Source organism: Oncorhynchus tshawytscha, unplaced genomic scaffold, assembly GCF_018296145.1.
Source record: "Oncorhynchus tshawytscha isolate Ot180627B unplaced genomic scaffold, Otsh_v2.0 Un_contig_8355_pilon_pilon, whole genome shotgun sequence".
Taxonomy (NCBI): domain Eukaryota; kingdom Metazoa; phylum Chordata; class Actinopteri; order Salmoniformes; family Salmonidae; genus Oncorhynchus; species Oncorhynchus tshawytscha.
The window spans coordinates 26793-47500 of record NW_024608640.1 but is presented as its reverse complement, the minus strand read 5'-3'; the positions used below and the strand labels follow the sequence as shown (position 1 = coordinate 47500).

The 20708-nt window shown below is 47.7% G+C and overlaps 1 protein-coding gene across 1 annotated transcript in view; it reads left to right on the top strand.

Moving 5' to 3' along the window:
• The window catches only part of LOC112241267 (CUB and sushi domain-containing protein 3-like), a gene marked incomplete at both ends in the record, with an annotated part of 63697 nt that overhangs the window by 21101 nt on the left and 21888 nt on the right, over positions 1-20708 (top strand). Inside the window, 2 exons of the mRNA XM_042313458.1 lie at positions 1250-1438; positions 8827-9004. Of these exons, the coding sequence (XP_042169392.1) occupies positions 1250-1438; positions 8827-9004 (367 nt within the window). The remainder of the gene's footprint in view (positions 1-1249; positions 1439-8826; positions 9005-20708) is intronic.

Sequence of the window (20708 nt, the reverse complement as noted above, 5' to 3'; positions counted from 1 at the left end):
CCAAATAGCTTTAAGAAAGCTGAACCCCAGTTGGACTTTGGTAGCAAGTAGATTTTAAGAAAGCTGAACCCCAGTTGGACTTTGGTACCAAGTAGATTTTAAGAAAGCTGAACCCCAGTTGGACTTTGGTACCAAGTAGCTTTAAGAAAGCTGAACCCCAGTAGGAGTTTGGTACCAAGTAGCTTTAAGAAAGCTGAACCCCAGTTGGACTTTGGTACCAAGTAGATTTTAAGAAAGCTGAACCCCAGTTGGACTTTGGTACCAAGTAGCTTTAAGAAAGCTGAACCCCAGTTGGAGTTTGGTACCAAGTAGCTTTAAGAAAGCTGAACCCCAGTTGGAGTTTGGTACCAAGTAGCTTTAAGAAAGCTGAACCCCAGTTGGAGTTTGGTACCAAGTAGCTTTAAGAAAGCTGAACCCCAGTTGGAGTTTGGTACCAAGTAGCTTTAAGAAAGCTGAACCCCAGTTGGAGTTTGGTACCAAGTTGAACAATGAACAATTTCACATAATCAGTTGCATTCATGAGTTTTATTGACAAATTGCCAAAGAAAAGTAAGGTTATCCAAGCAAAAACCTGATAGAAAATGAATTCATAAGAATGCTGTAAATACAGAAATGTTTTGCTCAGTGACAAATGAATATCCAACTAGTCAGTGAGAGCTGTGTGGAGTTTAGAGTTTGTGACTGCAGTTTGTGAGTTTATAACAGTATTATAGACACTATGACTTGGGATTTACTATGGTCTACTATGTAGAAGAACCCAGTACAGTATTATAGACACTATGTCCTGGGATTTACTATGGTCTACTATGTAGAAGAACCCCTTACAGTATTATAGACACTATGTTCTGGGATTTACTATGGTCTACTATGTAGAAGAACCCAGTACAGTATTATATACACTATGACCTGGGATTTACTATGATCTTCTAGGTAGACGAACCTCTTACCTTCTAATGACTCTTTGTGTGGCGTGTGAGCAAAACACGTCCGTGTTCGCGAGAGTCTCAGCTTTCCATAGATGGGTCATACTAGTTTGTAGCTCAAACGGATGGGACTCTACCGATGTTTTTGTGAGAAGAACCAGATTCCGGGGATCTGCCCTTGTCTAGCGTCTTTACCTCAGCCTTCCAATTAATCACACAGACTAATGGTCGGTGTCAGGCAGCGTTAATCTGCTGTCCTTTTCCCCCTCGAACCATTCAAATAAAACCCCATTAACATACCCTTTGTGTTCCCTGTTGACCAATAGCCTATGAGCTCCAGCGCTGCCCTGACCCGAGGCCGTTCCGTAACGGCGTGGTGATAGGCCGAGACTTCGGTGTGGGCCTGACCATCTCGTTTGAATGCCTGCCAGGTTACACCCTGATAGGAGAGGTCTCACTCACCTGCCTGCATGGGGTCAGCAGAAACTGGAACTACCCTGTACCATGCTGTGAGGGTGAGTGGATTATCTTCATGCATAATGTATTTAATATCTCTGTAAATTTGTTTTGTTTTGTTGCTATTTATCCAGGCTGACCTGTACCCTGCTATTTATCCAGGCTGACCTGTACCCTGCTATTTATCCAGGCTGACCTGTACCCTGCTATTTATCCAGGCGGACCTCTACCCTGCTGCTATTTATCCAGGCTGACCTGTACCCTGTTGCTATTTATCCAGGCTGACCTGTACCCTGTTGCTATTTATCCAGGCTGACCTGTACCCTGCTATTTATCCAGGCTGACCTGTACCCTGCTATTTATCCAGGCTGACCTTTACCATGCTGCTATTTATCCAGGCTGACCTGTACCCTGCTATGTATCCAGGCTGACCTTTACCCTGCTATTTATCCAGGCTGACCTGTACCCTGCTATTTATCCAGGCTGACCTGTACCCTGCTATTTATCCAGGCTGACCTGTACCCTGCTATTTATCCAGGCTGACCTGTACCCTGCTATTTATCCAGGCTGACCTGTACCCTGCTACTATTTATCCAGGCTGACCTGTACCCTGCTGCTATTTATCCAGGCTGACCTGTACCCTGCTATTTATCCAGGCTGACCTGTACCCTGCAATTTATCCAGGCTGACCTGTACCCTGCTACTATTTATCCAGACTGACCTGTACCCTGCTATTTATCCAGACTGACCTGTACCCTGCTACTATTTATCCAGACTGACCTGTACCCTGCTGCTATTTATCCAGACTGACCTGTACCCTGCTGCTATTTATCCAGGTTGACCTTTACCCTGCTGCTATTTATCCAGACTGACCTGTACCCTGCTGCTATTTATCCAGACTGACCTGTACCCTGCTGCTATTTATCCAGGCTGACCTGTACCCTGCTACTATTTATCCAGGTTGACCTGTACCCTGCTGCTATTTATCCAGGTTGACCTGTACCCTGACCTGTACCCTGCTATTTATCCAGGCTGACCTGTACCCTGCTACTATTTATCCAGGTTGACCTCTACCCTGCTACTATTTATCCAGGCTGACCTGTACCCTGCTGCTATTTATCCAGGCTGACCTCTACCCTGCTACTATTTATCCAGGCTGACCTGTACCCTGCTGCTATTTATCCAGGCTGACCTCTACCCTGCTACTATGTATCCAGGTTGACCTGTACCCTGCTACTATGTATCCAGGTTGACCTGTACCCTGCTGCTATTTATCCAGGCTGACCTGTACCCTGCTGCTATTTATCCAGGTTGACCTGTACCCTGCTATTTATCCAGACTGACCTGTACCCTGCTATTTATCCAGACTGACCTGTACCCTGCTACTATTTATCCAGGCTGACCTTTACCCTGCTATTTATCCAGACTGACCTGTACCCTGCTACTATTTATCCAGGCTGACCTGTACCCTGCTATTTATCCAGGCTGACCTGTACCCTGCTACTATTTATCCAGGCTGACCTGTACCCTGCTGCTATTTATCCAGGTTGACCTGTACCCTGCTACTATTTATCCAGGCTGACCTGTACCCTGCTATTTATCCAGGCTGACCTGTACCCTGCTATTTATCCAGGCTGACCTTTACCCTGCTACTATTTATCCAGACTGACCTGTACCCTGCTGCTATTTATCCAGACTGACCTGTACCCTGCTATTTATCCAGGCTGACCTGTACCCTGCTATTTATCCAGGCTGCCTGTACCCTGCTACTATTTATCCAGACTGACCTGTACCCTGCTATTTATCCAGACTGACCTGTACCCTGCTACTATTTATCCAGACTGACCTGTACCCTGCTGCTATTTATCCAGACTGACCTGTACCCTGCTGCTATTTATCCAGGTTGACCTGTACCCTGCTACTATTTATCCAGGCTGACCTGTACCCTGCTATTTATCCAGGCTGACCTTTACCCTGCTACTATTTATCCAGACTGACCTGTACCCTGCTGCTATTTATCCAGACTGACCTGTACCCTGCTATTTATCCAGGCTGACCTGTACCCTGCTATTTATCCAGGCTGACCTGTACCCTGCTACTATTTATCCAGACTGACCTGTACCCTGCTATTTATCCAGACTGACCTGTACCCTGCTACTATTTATCCAGACTGACCTGTACCCTGCTGCTATTTATCCAGACTGACCTGTACCCTGCTGCTATTTATCCAGGTTGACCTTTACCCTGCTGCTATTTATCCAGACTGACCTGTACCCTGCTGCTATTTATCCAGACTGACCTGTACCCTGCTGCTATTTATCCAGGCTGACCTGTACCCTGCTACTATTTATCCAGGTTGACCTGTACCCTGCTGCTATTTATCCAGGTTGACCTATACCCTGCTATTTATCCAGGCTGACCTGTACCCTGCTACTATTTATCCAGGTTGACCTCTACCCTACTGCTATTTATCCAGGCTGACCTCTACCCTGCTACTATTTATCCAGGCTGACCTGTACCCTGCTGCTATTTATCCAGGCTGACCTCTACCCTGCTACTATTTATCCAGGCTGACCTGTACCCTGCTGCTATTTATCCAGGCTGACCTCTACCCTGCTACTATGTATCCAGGTTGACCTGTACCCTGCTACTATGTATCCAGGTTGACCTGTACCCTGCTGCTATTTATCCAGGCTGACCTGTACCCTGCTGCTATTTATCCAGGTTGACCTGTACCCTGCTATTTATCCAGACTGACCTGTACCCTGCTATTTATCCAGACTTACCTGTACCCTGCTACTATTTATCCAGGCTGACCTTTACCCTGCTATTTATCCAGACTGACCTGTACCCTGCTACTATTTATCCAGGCTGACCTGTACCCTGCTATTTATCCAGGCTGACCTGTACCCTGCTACTATTTATCCAGGCTGACCTTTACCCTGCTGCTATTTATCCAGACTGACCTGTACCCTGCTGCTATTTATCCAGGCTGACCTGTACCCTGCTGCTATTTATCCAGGCTGACCTTTACCCTGCTACTATTTATCCAGGCTGACCTGTACCCTGCTATTTATCCAGGTTGACCTGTACCCTGCTATTTATCCAGGTTGACCTGTACCCTGCTATTTATCCAGGCTGACCTGTACCTTGCTACTATTTATCCAGACTGACCTGTACCCTGCTGCTATTTATCCAGACTGACCTGTACCCTGCTGCTATTTATCCAGGTTTACCTGTACCCTGCTGCTATTTATCAGACTTACCTGTACCCTGCTATTTATCCAGGTTGACCTGTACCCTGCTGCTATTTATCCAGACTGACCTGTACCCTGCTGCTATTTATCCAGGTTGACCTGTACCCTGCTGCTATTTATCCAGGCTGACCTGTACCCTGCTATTTATCCAGGTTGACCTGTACCCTGCTGCTATTTATCCAGGCTGACCTGTACCCTGCTGCTATTTATCCAGACTGACCTGTACCCTGCTGCTATTTATCCAGGCTGACCTGTACCCTGCTGCTATGTATCCAGGCTAACCTGTACCCTGCTACTATTTATCCAGGCTAACCTGTACCCTGCTATTCATCCAGGCCGACCTCTACCCTGCTACTATTTATCCAGGCTAACCTGTACCCTGCTATTTATCCAGGCTGACCTGTACCCTGCTACTATTTATCCAGGCTGACCTGTACCCTGCTACTATTTATCCAGGTTGACCTGTACCCTGCTGCTATTTATCCAGGCTGACCTGTACCCTGCTACTATGTATCCAGGCTGACCTTTACCCTGCTACTATGTATCCAGGCTGACCTGTACCCTGCTACTATTTATCCAGGCTGACCTGTACCCTGCTGCTATTTATCCAGACTGACCTGTACCCTGCTGCTATTTATCCAGGCTGACCTGTACCCTGCTATTTATCCAGGCTGACCTGTACCCTGCTACTATTTATCCAGACTGACCTGTACCCTGCTATTTATCCAGACTGACCTGTTCCCTGCTACTATTTATCCAGACTGACCTGTACCCTGCTGCTATTTATCCAGACTGACCTGTACCCTGCTGCTATTTATCCAGGTTGACCTGTACCCTGCTACTATTTATCCAGGCTGACCTGTACCCTGCTATTTATCCAGGCTGACCTGTACCCTGCTATTTATCCAGGCTGACCTTTACCCTGCTACTATTTATCCAGACTGACCTGTACCCTGCTGCTATTTATCCAGACTGACCTGTACCCTGCTATTTATCCAGGCTTGACCTGTACCCTGCTATTTATCCAGGCTGACCTGTACCCTGCTACTATTTATCCAGACTGACCTGTACCCTGCTATTTATCCAGACTGACCTGTACCCTGCTACTATTTATCCAGACTGACCTGTACCCTGCTGCTATTTATCCAGACTGACCTGTACCCTGCTGCTATTTATCCAGGTTGACCTTTACCCTGCTGCTATTTATCCAGACTGACCTGTACCCTGCTGCTATTTATCCAGACTGACCTGTACCCTGCTGCTATTTATCCAGGCTGACCTGTACCCTGCTACTATTTATCCAGGTTGACCTGTACCCTGCTGCTATTTATCCAGGTTGACCTGTACCCTGCTATTTATCCAGGCTGACCTGTACCCTGCTACTATTTATCCAGGTTGACCTCTACCCTACTGCTATTTATCCAGGCTGACCTCTACCCTGCTACTATTTATCCAGGCTGACCTGTACCCTGCTGCTATTTATCCAGGCTGACCTCTACCCTGCTACTATTTATCCAGGCTGACCTGTACCCTGCTGCTATTTATCCAGGCTGACCTCTACCCTGCTACTATGTATCCAGGTTGACCTGTACCCTGCTACTATGTATCCAGGTTGACCTGTACCCTGCTGCTATTTATCCAGGCTGACCTGTACCCTGCTGCTATTTATCCAGGTTGACCTGTACCCTGCTATTTATCCAGACTGACCTGTACCCTGCTATTTATCCAGACTTACCTGTACCCTGCTACTATTTATCCAGGCTGACCTTTACCCTGCTATTTATCCAGACTGACCTGTACCCTGCTACTATTTATCCAGGCTGACCTGTACCCTGCTATTTATCCAGGCTGACCTGTACCCTGCTACTATTTATCCAGGCTGACCTGTACCCTGCTGCTATTTATCCAGGTTGACCTGTACCCTGCTGCTATTTATCCAGGTTGACCTGTACCCTGCTACTATTTATCCAGGCTGACCTGTACCCTGCTACTATTTATCCAGGTTGACCTGTACCCTGCTGCTATTTATCCAGGCTGACCTGTACCCTGCTATTTATCCAGGTTGACCTGTACCCTGCTATTTATCCAGGTTGACCTGTACCCTGCTACTATTTATCCAGACTGACCTGTACCCTGCTGCTATTTATCCAGACTGACCTGTACCCTGCTGCTATTTATCCAGGTTTACCTGTACCCTGCTGCTATTTATCCAGACTGACCTGTACCCTGCTGCTATTTATCCAGGTTGACCTGTACCCTGCTGCTATTTATCCAGACTGACCTGTACCCTGCTGCTATTTATCCAGGTTGACCTGTACCCTGCTGCTATTTATCCAGGCTGACCTGTACCCTGCTATTTATCCAGGTTGACCTGTACCCTGCTGCTATTTATCCAGGCTGACCTGTACCCTGCTGCTATTTATCCAGACTGACCTGTACCCTGCTGCTATTTATCCAGGCTGACCTGTACCCTGCTGCTATGTATCCAGGCTAACCTGTACCCTGCTACTATTTATCCAGGCTAACCTGTACCCTGCTATTCATCCAGGCCGACCTCTACCCTGCTACTATTTATCCAGGCTAACCTGTACCCTGCTATTTATCCAGGCTGACCTGTACCCTGCTACTATTTATCCAGGCTGACCTGTACCCTGCTACTATTTATCCAGGTTGACCTGTACCCTGCTGCTATTTATCCAGGCTGACCTGTACCCTGCTACTATGTATCCAGGCTGACCTGTACCCTGCTGCTATTTATCCAGGCTGACCTGTACCCTGCTATTTATCCAGGCTGACCTTTACCCTGCTATTTATCCAGGCTGACCTGTACCCTGCTGCTATTTATCCAGGCTGACCTGTACCCTGCTGCTATTTAATGTTTTTAAATTTTTACATTTAAGTCTTTACATTTGATCATCTGTGAAATTCTATTCTATAATAATAGTAATTGTGTTCACACATAGTACACGTGTGCATGTGTGAATTGGAAATGTTTTTGTTTTTTTGCATATCCCAACTGTCCCCTTGGGGAGTGGGGTCACAGCCAGGGGTCACGGTCAGATGTCCCCTCGGGGAGTGGGGTCACAGCCAGGGGTCACAGCCAGGGGTCACAGCCAGGGGTCACGGCCAGGGGTCACAGCCAGGGGTCACAGCCAGATGTCAGAGTGTCTTTGAATGTGTGATGTGGTTTTGTCTCTCGATGGGCCTTTATTCAAGTTGTCTGTTTTACTTTTATGTTTCACATCTCTGGAAATGTAAATATCATTAGATAATGTCTTACCTTGTCGACTCTTTTACACTATTTGGGATTATATTGTGTGGCTGTTGTCTATCATGTACCGTACTGTCTGTTGTTTCTCATGTACCATACTGGCTGTTGTCTCTCATGTACCGTACTGTCTGTTGTCTCTCATGTACCATACTGGCTGTTGTCTATCATGTACCATACTGTCTGTTGTTTATCATGTACCATACTGGCTGTTGTCTATCATGTACCATACTGGCTGTTGTTTATCATGTACCATACTGGCTGTTGTTTCTCATGTACCATACTGGCTGTTGTTTCTCATGTACCATATTGGCTGTTGTTTCTCATGTACCATACTGTCTGTTGTCTATCATGTACCGTGCTGTCTGTTGTTTCTCATGTACCATACTGTCTGTTGTCTATCATGTGCCATACTGGCTGTTGTCTATCATGTACCATACGGTCTGTTGTTTCTCATGTACCATACTGTCTGTTGTCTAGCATGTACCATACTGTCTGTTGTCTATCATGTACCATACTGTCTGTTGTCTTTCATGTGCCATACTGGCTGTTGTTTCTCATGTACCATACTGGCTGTTGTTTATCATGTAACAGACCAGGTAACTGACGTCAATAACAAAGACAGTGAATCACACTTCCTGGGGTTTACCCCTGCAGAATACACACATCTATGAACAATAACAAAATCATGTTTGGTTATGGTTGGTTTATATACAGTTAGCCACTAGGGTAGTGTATCAGGGGACGGCTGATGGCTTCATTCTGCTCTCTCTCTCTCTCCATCTCAAACCCCCCCTCCCTCCCTCCCTCCCTCTCTCTCTCACCCTTCCTTCCTCCCTCTCTCTCTCTCTCTCTCTCTCTCCCCTCCCTCCCTCCCTCCCTCCCTCCCTCCCTCCCTCCCTCCCTCCCTCCCTCCCTCTAGCCCAGTGTGGTGGTAATATAACGTCTCTGAACGGGACCATCTATTCTCCCGACCACCCAGCAGAGTACCCTAACTTCCAGGACTGTCTGTGGAGTGTACGGGTTCCCCCAGGGAATGGCATCTGCATCAACTTCACCGTTCTCAACACTGAACCCATCTACGACTACATCACCGTCTGGTAAGTAGTGCACTTCGTTACAGTAGTATGGCACCCTATTCCCTATATAGTGCACTACTTTAGACCAGAGCCCTATGGCACCCTATTCCCTATATATAGTACACTACTTTAGACCAGAGCCCTATGGCACCCTATTCCCTATATAGTGCACTACTTTAGACCAGGGCCCTATGGCACCCTATTCCCTATATAGTGCGCTATTTTTGACCAGAGCCCTATGGCACCCTATTCCCAACACTCTGCTCAGCAAACTGGATGCAGTTTATCACAGTGCCGTTCCGTTTCAATCCGTTTTGTCACTAAAGCACCTTATACCACCCACCACTGCGACCTGTATGCTCTAGTCGGCTGGCCCTCGCTACATATTCGTCGCCAGACCCACTGACTCCAGGTCATCTACAAGTCCATGCTAGGTAAAGCCCTGCCTTATCTCAGTTCACTGGTCACGATGGCAACACCCACCCGTAGCACGCGCTCCAGCAGGTGTATCTCACTGATCATCCCTAAAGCCAACACCTCATTTGGCCGCCTTTCGTTCCAGTTCTCTGCTGCCTGTGACTGGAACGAATTGCAAAAAACGCTTAAGTTGGAGACTTTTATCTCCCTCACCAACTTCAAACATCTGCTATCTGAGCAGCTAACCGATCGCTGCAGCTGTACATAGTCTATCGGTAAATAGCCCACCCATTTTTACCTACCTCATCCCCATACTGTTTTTATTTATTTACTTTTCTGCTCTTTTGCACACCAATATCTCTACCTATACATGACCATCTGATCATTTATCACTCCAGTGCTAATCTGCAAAATTGTAATTATTCGCCTACCTCCTCATGCCTTTTGCACACAATGTATATAGACTCTCTTTTTCTTCTACTGTGTTATTGACTTGTTAATTGTTTACTCCATGTGTAACTCTGGGTTGTCTGTTCACACTGCTATGCTTTATCTTGGCCAGGTCGCAGTTGTAAATGAGAACTTGTTCTCAACTAGCCTCCCTGGTTAAATAAAGGTGAAATAAAAAATTAAATAAATACAGTGCACTACTTTTGACCAGAGCCCTATGGGTGTAGGGTGTCGACAGAGTCTAACTTGGGATGTGTTCCGGAATAGCCTATGTGTTGCTAAATAGTGTAATTTCCCCCTTCAAATCCTCAGCAGTGATGCGCGGGGTTGACTCATAACCCGCAGTCCCAGCGGTTAAAGCCGAGTGAGTTTAGGGTCGGGAAATGTTGTGTGGATGACGTTGTTGAAGAAAGACCAAAACAATACCTTAAAAATGTTTAAAAAATGTATAAATCTGATGCTATTTATATGAATTATGAATATAATAGGCTACGTTGAGGTTTTTCTTACATTATTTTAGGATATCTGGCATTAGTGCACAAAACTAAACTTTAGGGCTTATTAACTTGACAGGCACCAAATGCTTTAGGGAACGGGCAGAAAAAAGTTATCAGACCACGGAGGCAAAAAGGACACTGTCAGGAGTTTCATTCATGAATAGAAAAGCTGTGAAATGGAGAGTTGAAAATAAAGAGAAAAGGGAGGACCAGAACAGTAATGTTTGGGAAAGATTAGGTGACGAGGTAGAAGAGGATGATAGCAGCTGTGTTATGATGTGATGATTGTGAGGCGCTGTAGCCTTACAAATTCAACAGTCACAAGACGGGTGACTTCAAACAGGCCTATGGAACGTCACAGGGACCTGTAGCCTTACAAATTCAACAGTCACAAGACCAGGACTTCAAACAGGCCTATGGAACGTCACAGGGACCTGTAGCCTTACAAATTCAACAGTCACAAGACGGGTGACTTCAAACAGGCCTATGGAACGTCAAAGGAACCTGTAGCCTTACAAATTCGAAAGTCACAAGACGGGTGACTTCAAACAGGCCTATGGAACGTCAAAGGAACCTGTAGCCTTACAAATTCAACAGTCACAAGACCAGGACTTCAGACAGGCCTATGGAACGTCACAGGGACCTGTAGCCTACTGTTCAGATGGGATAAATGGAAACTGACATCTGGACACTGTAGAATGTAGAATGTGGAATTCTCCTCCGTTGGATTCCAGAACAGAACAGTAGAGTAGTAGAACAACCTCTCACAGAGCCTTCATATAACACCTGCAGAAGTCATTAGAATGTCTTGCAGTAAAGTGATACAGGCTACATTTTGACTCAGAAACAGGAATGGAGAATTATAATTTCTTTCAGCATCCTGACAGAATGTGTATTCGCGGTTAGATACCGTCTGCAGAGGTGTGTTACCTTCAACAGCATCGTTAAAAACCTGCTCGTATTTCAACCACATTAAAGAAACAGACATTAAAGCATTTTATACAGACAGAAGGAAACAGACCTTATACAGACAGAAGGAAACAGACCCTATACAGACAGAAGGAAACAGACCTTATACAGACAGAAGGAAACAGACCTTATACAGACAGAAGGAAACAGACCTTATACAGACAGAAGGAAACAGACCTTATACAGACAGAAGGAAACAGACCTTATACAGACAGAAGGAAACAGACCTTATACAGACAGAAGGAAACAGACCTTATACAGACAGAAGGAAACAGACCTTATACAGACAGAAGGATACAGACCTTATACAGACAGAAGGATACAGACCTTATACAGACAGAAGGAAACAGACCTTATACAGACAGAAGGAAACAGACCTTATACAGACAGAAGGAAACAGACCTTATACAGACAGAAGGAAACAGACCTTATACAGACAGAAGGAAACAGACCTTATACAGACAGAAGGAAACAGACCTTATACAGACAGAAGGAAACAGACCTTATACAGACAGAAGGAAATATACATTGTGTTCTTTGCTATCCTCTCCCTACTCCCACACACTGAACACACAATGTATTTCCTGAGTAAAGGGCACTAGGTACTTTATGACAGTTATTTCCAGCTGGGAAAATATACAGATATAGCTAATCTAACAACATTTAACAAAGCAGTTAACCATCAATGCAATTAGTTTTCCTAAGGTATTATTGGGCTACACCTGCTTGTTTCTAAAAAGGAAAGCAATACAATATATTTTTAGAATCATTGGCATAATGGAGGCCAGATGGAATGTAGAATGTAGAATGTGGAATTCTCCTCCGTTGGATTCCAGAACAGAACAGTAGAGTAGTAGAACAACTCAGCTGCACCGTAGGCAGTCACACCCCCACCACACAGCCCTGCAGGGGGGAACCCAACCCCGGGCCTTTCTCTCTCTCTCCACTCCCATGGGGACACTTTGAGCTCTGCCTCGGGCTTACAGTCAGAACAAGGCATCTGCAAGAGGCATCCACTTTAGAAAAACACTTCTGTTGGAGTCAGTAGACACACCAAAAACATTTCTGTTGGACTCAATAAACATGACAAATTACACTTCTGTTGGACTCAGTAGATACGCCAAAAACATTTCTGTTGGACTCAATAAACATGCCAAAAACACTTCTGTTGGACTCAATAGAGATGAATTGGTTTCCCTTTTCGGAAGCAGTCAGTCAGGAAAACAGATGTATCTCCTCTCTCACGACATCGGCATTAGTGGTATGCGTTTTCTCTGTACAGCAGAGCAGACGACAGCGGCCGAAGGCTTCAGCGATAGGTTCACCCATAATGACAACCCTATTAAGGAGCAGTCCGGAGGGAAATTGCTTATCATTGAAAATCATTAGTACTGGCTGTGGCTGTTGTTGACCTCATTTAGCTGCGCTTTACGTAACATAAACTTCTCCTCAGGTTCTCTGGATACTCTGGCTGGGTTGAGTCCCCCCCTAAATCTCTATAGTTAGTACAGCACGTAGCTAGCTAGGACCCTGGAAGACCCAGACCAATCATAGTACAGCACTTAGCTAGCTAGGACCCTGGAAGACCCAGACCACTCATAGTACAGCACTTAGCTAGCTAGGACCCTGGAGGACCCAGACCACTCATAGTACAGCACTTAGCTAGCTAGGACCCTGGAGGACCCAGACCACTCATAGTACAGCACTTAGCTAGCTAGGACCCTGGAGGACCCTGACCACTCATAGTACAGCACTTAGCTAGCTAGGACCTAGGACCCAGACCACTGGAGGACCCAGACCACTCATAGTACAGCACTTAGCTAGCCCTGGAGGACCCTGGAAGACTTAGCAGACCACTCATAGTACAGCACTTAGCTAGCTAGGACCCTGGAGGACCCAGACCACTCATAGTACAGCACTTAGCTAGCTAGGACCCTGGAGGACCCAGACCACTCATAGTACAGCACTTAGCTAGCTAGGACCCTGGAGGACCCTGACCACTCATAGTACAGCACTTAGCTAGCTAGGACCCTGGAGGACCCAGACCACTCATACTACAGCACTTAGCTAGCTAGGACCCTGGAAGACACAGACCACTCATAGTACAGCACTTAGCTAGCTAGGACCCTGGAGGACCCAGACCACTCATAGTACAGCGCTTAGCTAGCTAGGACCCTGGAGGACCCAGACCACTCATAGTACAGCACTTAGCTAGCTAGGACCCTGGAGGACCCAGACCACTCATAGTACAGCGCTTAGCTAGCTAGGACCCTGGAGGACCCAGACCACTCATACTACAGCACTTAGCTAGCTAGGACCCTGGAGGACCCAGACCACTCATAGTACAGCACTTAGCTAGCTAGGACCCTGGAGGACCCAGACCACTCATAGTACAGCACTTAGCTAGCTACATGAACAGCAACGTGCCTCTTCTTCTTCATTCTTCTTCATTCTTCTTCATTCTTCTTCCTGTATCCAGTGTATTTTCTTTCTTAAATGTGTCTGTACGTGTTTGGGGGTGATTGTTCCCCAGAAAGCTTTGTAGCTTTCGTAGCACTTAACTAGTCACGAAAACCCTCAATGACCTAAACCCAGAATGCACTGGGTCACAACGGTAGGGGTGATTGTTCCCGAGAAAGCTTTGTAGCTTTCGTAGCACTTAACTAGTCACGAAAACCCTCAATGACCTAAACCCAGAATACACTGGGTCACAACGGTAAACTGCTTCATTTTTGGTGGATTTTGTTGTTGTTGTTGTTGTTTACTTCAGGCACTTCAAAAGATCGATGGTCAAACTGTCAAAGATTTAACAGTTGTTATTCTCTCCTTGCTGTTTGGCTGGTTATTATCAAGAGAAATAGAGTGTTACGTTAGCTACCAAGTTTTAGGGAAACGTACCGAATGATACCCTGCTCCCTATAAAGTGTACTACGTTTGACCATGGCCCATAATGGACTATGTAGAGGATAGGCTGGCATTTAGGACGCAAGAGTAACTCACACTCTCCCCTGGTTGTTTGGGATACAGGCCTAACTCACACTCTCCCCTGGTTGTTTGGGATACAGGCCTAACTCACACTCTCCCCTGGTTGTTTGGGATACAGGCCTAACTCACACTCTCCCCTGGTTGTTTGGGATACAGGCCTAACTCACACTCTCCCCTGGTTGTTTGGGATACAGGCCTAACTCACACTCTCCCCTGGTTGTTTGGGATACAGGCCTAACTCACACTCTCCCCTGGTTGTTTGGGAGACAGGCCTAACTCACACTCTCCCCTGGTTGTTTGGGATACAGGCGTAACTCACACTCTCCCTGGTTGTTTGGGATACAGGCCTAACTCACACTCTCCCTGGTTGTTTGGGAGACAAATAACTCACACTCTCTCCCCTGGTTGTTTGGGATACAAATAACTCACACTCTCCCCTGGTTGTTTGGGATACAGGCCTAACTCACACTCTCCCCTGGTTGTTTGGGATACAAATAACTCACACTCTCCCCTGGTTGTTTGGGATACAGGCCTAACTCACACTCTCCCCTGGTTGTTTGGGATACAGGCCTAACTCACACTCTCCCCTGGTTGTTTGGGATACAAATAACTCACACTCTCCCTGGTTGTTTGGGATACAGGCCTAACTCACACTCTGGTTGTTTGGGATACAGGCCTAACTCACACTCTCCCTGGTTGTTTGGGATACAGGCCTAACTCACACTCTCCCCTGGTTGTTTGGGATACAGGCCTAACTCACACTCTCCTCTGGTTGTTTGGGATACAGGCCTAACTCACACTCTCCCCTGGTTGTTTGGGATACAGGCCTAACTCACACTCTCCCTGGTTGTTTGGGATGCAGGCCTAACTCACACTCTCCCCTGGTTGTTTGGGATACAGGCCTAACTCACACTCTCCCCTGGTTGTTTGGGAGACAAGTAACTCACACTCTCCCCTGGTTGTTTGGGATACAGGCGTAACTCACACTCTCCCCTGGTTGTTTGGGATACAGGCGTAATTCACACTCTCCCCTGGTTGTTTGGGATACAGGCCTAACTCACACTCTCCCCTGGTTGTTTGGGATACAGGCGTAATTCATACTCTCCCTTGGTTGTTTGGGATACAGGCCTAACTCACACTCTCCCCTGGTTGTTTGGGATACAGGCCTAACTCACACTCTCCCTGGTTGTTTGGGATACAGGCCTAACTCACACTCTCCCTGGTTGTTTGGGATACAAATAACTCACACTCTCCCTGGTTGTTTGGGATGCAGGCCTAACTCACACTCTCCCCCCCTGGTTGTTTGGGAGACAAGCCTAACTCACACTCTCCCTGGTTGTTTGGGATGCAGGCCTAACTCACACTCTCCCCTGGTTGTTTGGGATACAGGCCTAACTCACACTCTCCCCTGGTTGTTTGGGATACAGGCCTAACTCACACTCTCCCCTGGTTGTTTGGGATACAGGCCTAACTCACACTCTCCCCTGGTTGTTTGGGATACAGGCGTAACTCACACTCTCCCCTGGTTGTTTGGGATACAGGCCTAACTCACACTCTCCACTGGTTGTTTGGGAGACAAATAACTCACACTCTAACCTAGTTGTTTGGGATACAGGCCTAACTCACACTCTCCCCTGGTTGTTTGGGATACAGGCATAACTCACACTCTCCCCTGGTTGTTTGGGATACAGGCCTAACTCACACTCTCCCTGGTTGTTTGGGAGACAAGTAACTCACACTCTCCCCTGGTTGTTTGGGAGACAAATAACTCACACTCTCCCCTGGTTGTTTGGGATGCAGGCCTAACTCACACTCTCCCCTGGTTGTTTGGGATACAGGCCTAACTCACACTCTCCCTGGTTGTTTGGGAGACAAGTAACTCACACTCTCCCCTGGTTGTTTGGGATACAGGCCTAACTCACACTCTCCCCTGGTTGTTTGGGAGACAAGTAACTCACACTCTCCCCTGGTTGTTTGGGATACAGGCCTAACTCACACTCTCCCCTGGTTGTTTGGGAGACAAATAACTCACACTCTCCCCTGGTGGTTTGGGATGCAGGCATAACTCACACTCTCCCCTGGTGTTTGGGAGACAGGCCTAACTCACACTCTCCCTGGTTGTTTGGGAGACAGGCCTAACTCACACTCTCCCTGGTTGTTTGGGATACAGGCCTAACTCACACTCTCCCTGGTTGTTTGGGAGACAGGCCTAACTCACACTCTCCCCTGGTTGTTTGGGATACAGGCCTAACTCACACTCTCCCCTGGTTGTTTGGGATACAGGCATAACTCACACTCTCCCCTGGTTGTTTGGGATACAGGCCTAACTCACACTCTCCCTGGTTGTTTGGGAGACAAGTAACTCACACTCTCCCCTGGTTGTTTGGGATACAGGCCTAACTCACACTCTCCCCTGGTTGTTTGGGAGACAAATAACTCACACTCTCCCCTGGTTGTTTGGGAGACAAATAACTCACACTCTCCCCTGGTGGTTTGGGATGCAGGCATAACTCACACTCTCCCCTGGTGGTTTGGGAGACAGGCCTAACTCACACTCTCCCTGGTTGTTTGGGAGACAGGCCTAACTCACACTCTCCCTGGTTGTTTGGGATACAGGCCTAACTCACACTCTCCCTGGTTGTTTGGGAGACAGGCCTAACTCACACTCTCCCCTGGTTGTTTGGGATACAGGCCTAACTCACACTCTCCCCTGGTTGTTTGGGATACAGGCATAACTCACACTCTCCCCTGGTTGTTTGGGATACAGGCATAACTCACACTCTCCCCTGGTTGTTTGGGAGACAAGTAACTCACACTCTCCCCTGGTTGTTTGGGATACAGGCATAACTCACACTCTCCCCTGGTTGTTTGGGAGACAAGCCTAACTCACACTCTCCCCTGGTTGTTTGGGAGACAAGTAACTCACACTCTCCCCTGGTTGTTTGGGAGACAAGTAACTCACACTCTCCCCTGGTGGTTTGGGATACAGGCGTAACTCACACTCTCCCCTGGTGGTTTGGGATACAGGCCTAACTCACACTCTCCCCTGGTTGTTTGGGATACAGGCCTAACTCACACTCTCCCCTGGTTGTTTGGGAGACAAATAACTCACACTCTCCCCTGGTTGTTTGGGATGCAGGCCTAACTCACACTCTCCCCTGGTTGTTTGGGATACTGGCCTAACTCACACTCTCCCTGGTTGTTTGGGAGACAAGTAACTCACACTCTCCCCTGGTTGTTTGGGATACAAATAACTCACACTCTCCCCTGGTTGTTTGGGAGACAAATAACTCACACTCTCCCCTGGTTGTTTGGGATACAGGCATAACTCACACTCTCCCCTGGTTGTTTGGGAGACAAATAACTCACACTCTAACCTAGTTGTTTGGGATACAGGCCTAACTCACACTCTCCCCTGGTTGTTTGGGAGACAAATAACTCACACTCTAACCTAGTTGTTTGGGATACAGGCCTAACTCACACTCTCCCCTGGTTGTTTGGGATACAGGCATAACTCACACTCTCCCCTGGTTGTTTGGGAGACAAATAACTCACACTCTCCCCTGGTTGTTTGGGAGACAGGCGTAACTCACACTCTCCCCTGGTGGTTTGGGATGCAGGCCTAACTCACACTCTCCCCTGGTTGTTTGGGATACAGGCGTAACTCACACTCTCCCTGGTTGTTTGGGAGACAGGCCTAACTCACACTCTCCCTGGTTGTTTGGGATACAGGCCTAACTCACACTCTCCCTGGTTGTTTGGGAGACAGGCCTAACTCACACTCTCCCCTGGTTGTTTGGGATACAGGCCTAACTCACACTCTCCCCTGGTTGTTTGGGATACAGGCATAACTCACACTCTCCCCTGGTTGTTTGGGATACAGGCATAACTCACACTCTCCCCTGGTTGTTTGGGAGACAAGTAACTCACACTCTCCCCTGGTTGTTTGGGATACAGGCGTAACTCACACTCTCCATAGGTTGTTTGGGAGACAAGTAACTCACACTCTCCCCTGGTTGTTTGGGAGACAAATAACTCACACTCTCCCCTGGTTGTTTGGGATACAAATAACTCACACTCTCCCCTGGTTGTTTGGGATGCAGACGTAACTCACACTCTCCCCTGGTTGTTTGGGGTGCTGGCCTAACTCACACTCTCCCCTGGTTGTTTGGGATACAGGCCTAACTCACACTCTCCCCTGGTTGTTTGGGAGACAAGTAACTCACACTCTCCCCTGGTTGTTTGGGATACAGGCCTAACTCACACTCTCCCTGGTTGTTTGGGAGACAAGTAACTCACACTCTCCCCTGGTTGTTTGGGATACAGGCCTAACTCACACTCTCCCCTGGTTGTTTGGGAGACAGGCCTAACTCACACTCTCCCCTGGTTGTTTGGGATACAGGCCTAACTCACACTCTCCCCTGGTTGTTTGGGAGACAAATAACTCACACTCTCCCCTGGTTGTTTGGGATACAGGCCTAACTCACACTCTCCCCTGGTTGTTTGGGATACAGGCCTAACTCACACTCTCCCCTGGTTGTTTGGGAGACAAATAACTCACACTCTCCCCTGGTTGTTTGGGAGACAAATAACTCACACTCTCCCCTGGTTGTTTGGGAGACAGGCCTAACTCACACTCTCCCCTGGTTGTTTGGGAGACAGGCATAACTCACACTCTCCCCTGGTTGTTTGGGATACAGGCGTAACTCACACTCTCCATAGGTTGTTTGGGAGACAAATAACTCACACTCTCCCCTGGTTGTTTGGGATACAAATAACTCACACTCTCCCCTGGTTGTTTGGGAGACAAATAACTCACACTCTCCCCTGGTTGTTTGGGATACAGGCCTAACTCACACTCTCCCTGGTTGTTTGGGATACAGGCCTAACTCACACTCTCCCTGGTTGTTTGGGATGCAGGCCTAACTCACACTCTCCCCTGGTTGTTTGGGATGCAGGCCTAACTCACACTCTCCCCTGGTTGTTTGGGATACAGGCGTAACTTACACTCTCCCCTGGTTGTTTGGGATACAGGCGTAACTCACACTCTTCCCTGGTTGTTTGGGATGCAGGCCTAACTCACACTCTCCCCTGGTTGTTTGGGATACAGGCGTAACTCACACTCTCCCCTGGTTGTTTGGGATACAGGCGTAACTCACACTCTACCCTGGTTGTTGTTCATCGCTACAGGGCCACAGACCTAGTCCACTCTCACAACATCAAAGGGCTTCATGTGGAAAATTGTGTATACTTCACCCTCAGAAGAATTACAGTCAAACAATTTTTATAATGACTCTCTCTCTCTGCTGTGGGACCAGGCTGTCCAGACTAATGACTCTCTCTCTCTCTCTCTATGCTGTGGGACCAGGCTGTCCAGACTAATGACTCTCTCTCTCTCTTTGCTGTGGGACCAGGCTGTCCAGACTAATGACTCTCTCTCTCTCTCTGCTGTGGGACCAGGCTGTCCAGACTAATGACTCTCTCTCTCTCTGCTGTGGGACCAGGCTGTCCAGACTAATGACTCTCTCTCTCTCTGCTGTGGGACCAGGCTGTCCAGACTAATGACTCTCTCTCTCTCTCTGCTGTGGGACCAGGCTGTCCAGACTAATGACTCTCTCTCTCTCTCTGCTGTGGGACCAGGCTGTCCAGACTAATGACTCTCTCTCTCTCTGCTGTGGGACCAGGCTGTCCAGACTAATGACTCTCTCTCTCTCTCTGCTGTGGGACCAGGCTGTCCAGACTAATGACTCTCTCTTTCTCTCTGCTGTTCGACCAGGCTGTCCAGACTAATGACTCTCTCTTTCTCTCTGCTGTTCGACCAGGCTGTCCAGACTAATGACTCTCTCTCTCTCTGCTGTGGGACCAGGCTGTCCAGACTAATGACTTTCTCTCTCTGCTGTGGGACCAGGCTGTCCAGACTAATGACTTTCTCTCTCTCTGCTGTGGTACCAGGCTGTCCAGACTAATGACTCTCTCTCTCTCTGCTGTGGGACCAGGCTGTCCAGACTAATGACTCTCTCTTTCTGCTGTTCGACCAGGCTGTCCAGACTAATGACTCTCTCTTTCTCTCTGCTGTTCGACCAGGCTGTCCAGACTAATGACTCTCTCTCTCTCTCTGCTGTGGGACCAGGCTGTCCAGACTAATGACTTTCTCTCTGCTGTGGGACCAGGCTGTCCAGACTAATGACTTTCTCTCTCTCTCTGCTGTGGTACCAGGCTGTCCAGACTAATGACTCTCTCTCTCTCTGCTGTGGGACCAGGCTGTCCAGACTAATGACTCTCTCTTTCTCTCTGCTGTGGGACCAGGCTGTCCAGACTAATGACTCTCTCTCTCTCTCTATGCTGTGGGACCAGGCTGTCCAGACTAATGACTCTCTCTCTCTGCTGTGGGACCAGGCTGTCCAGAC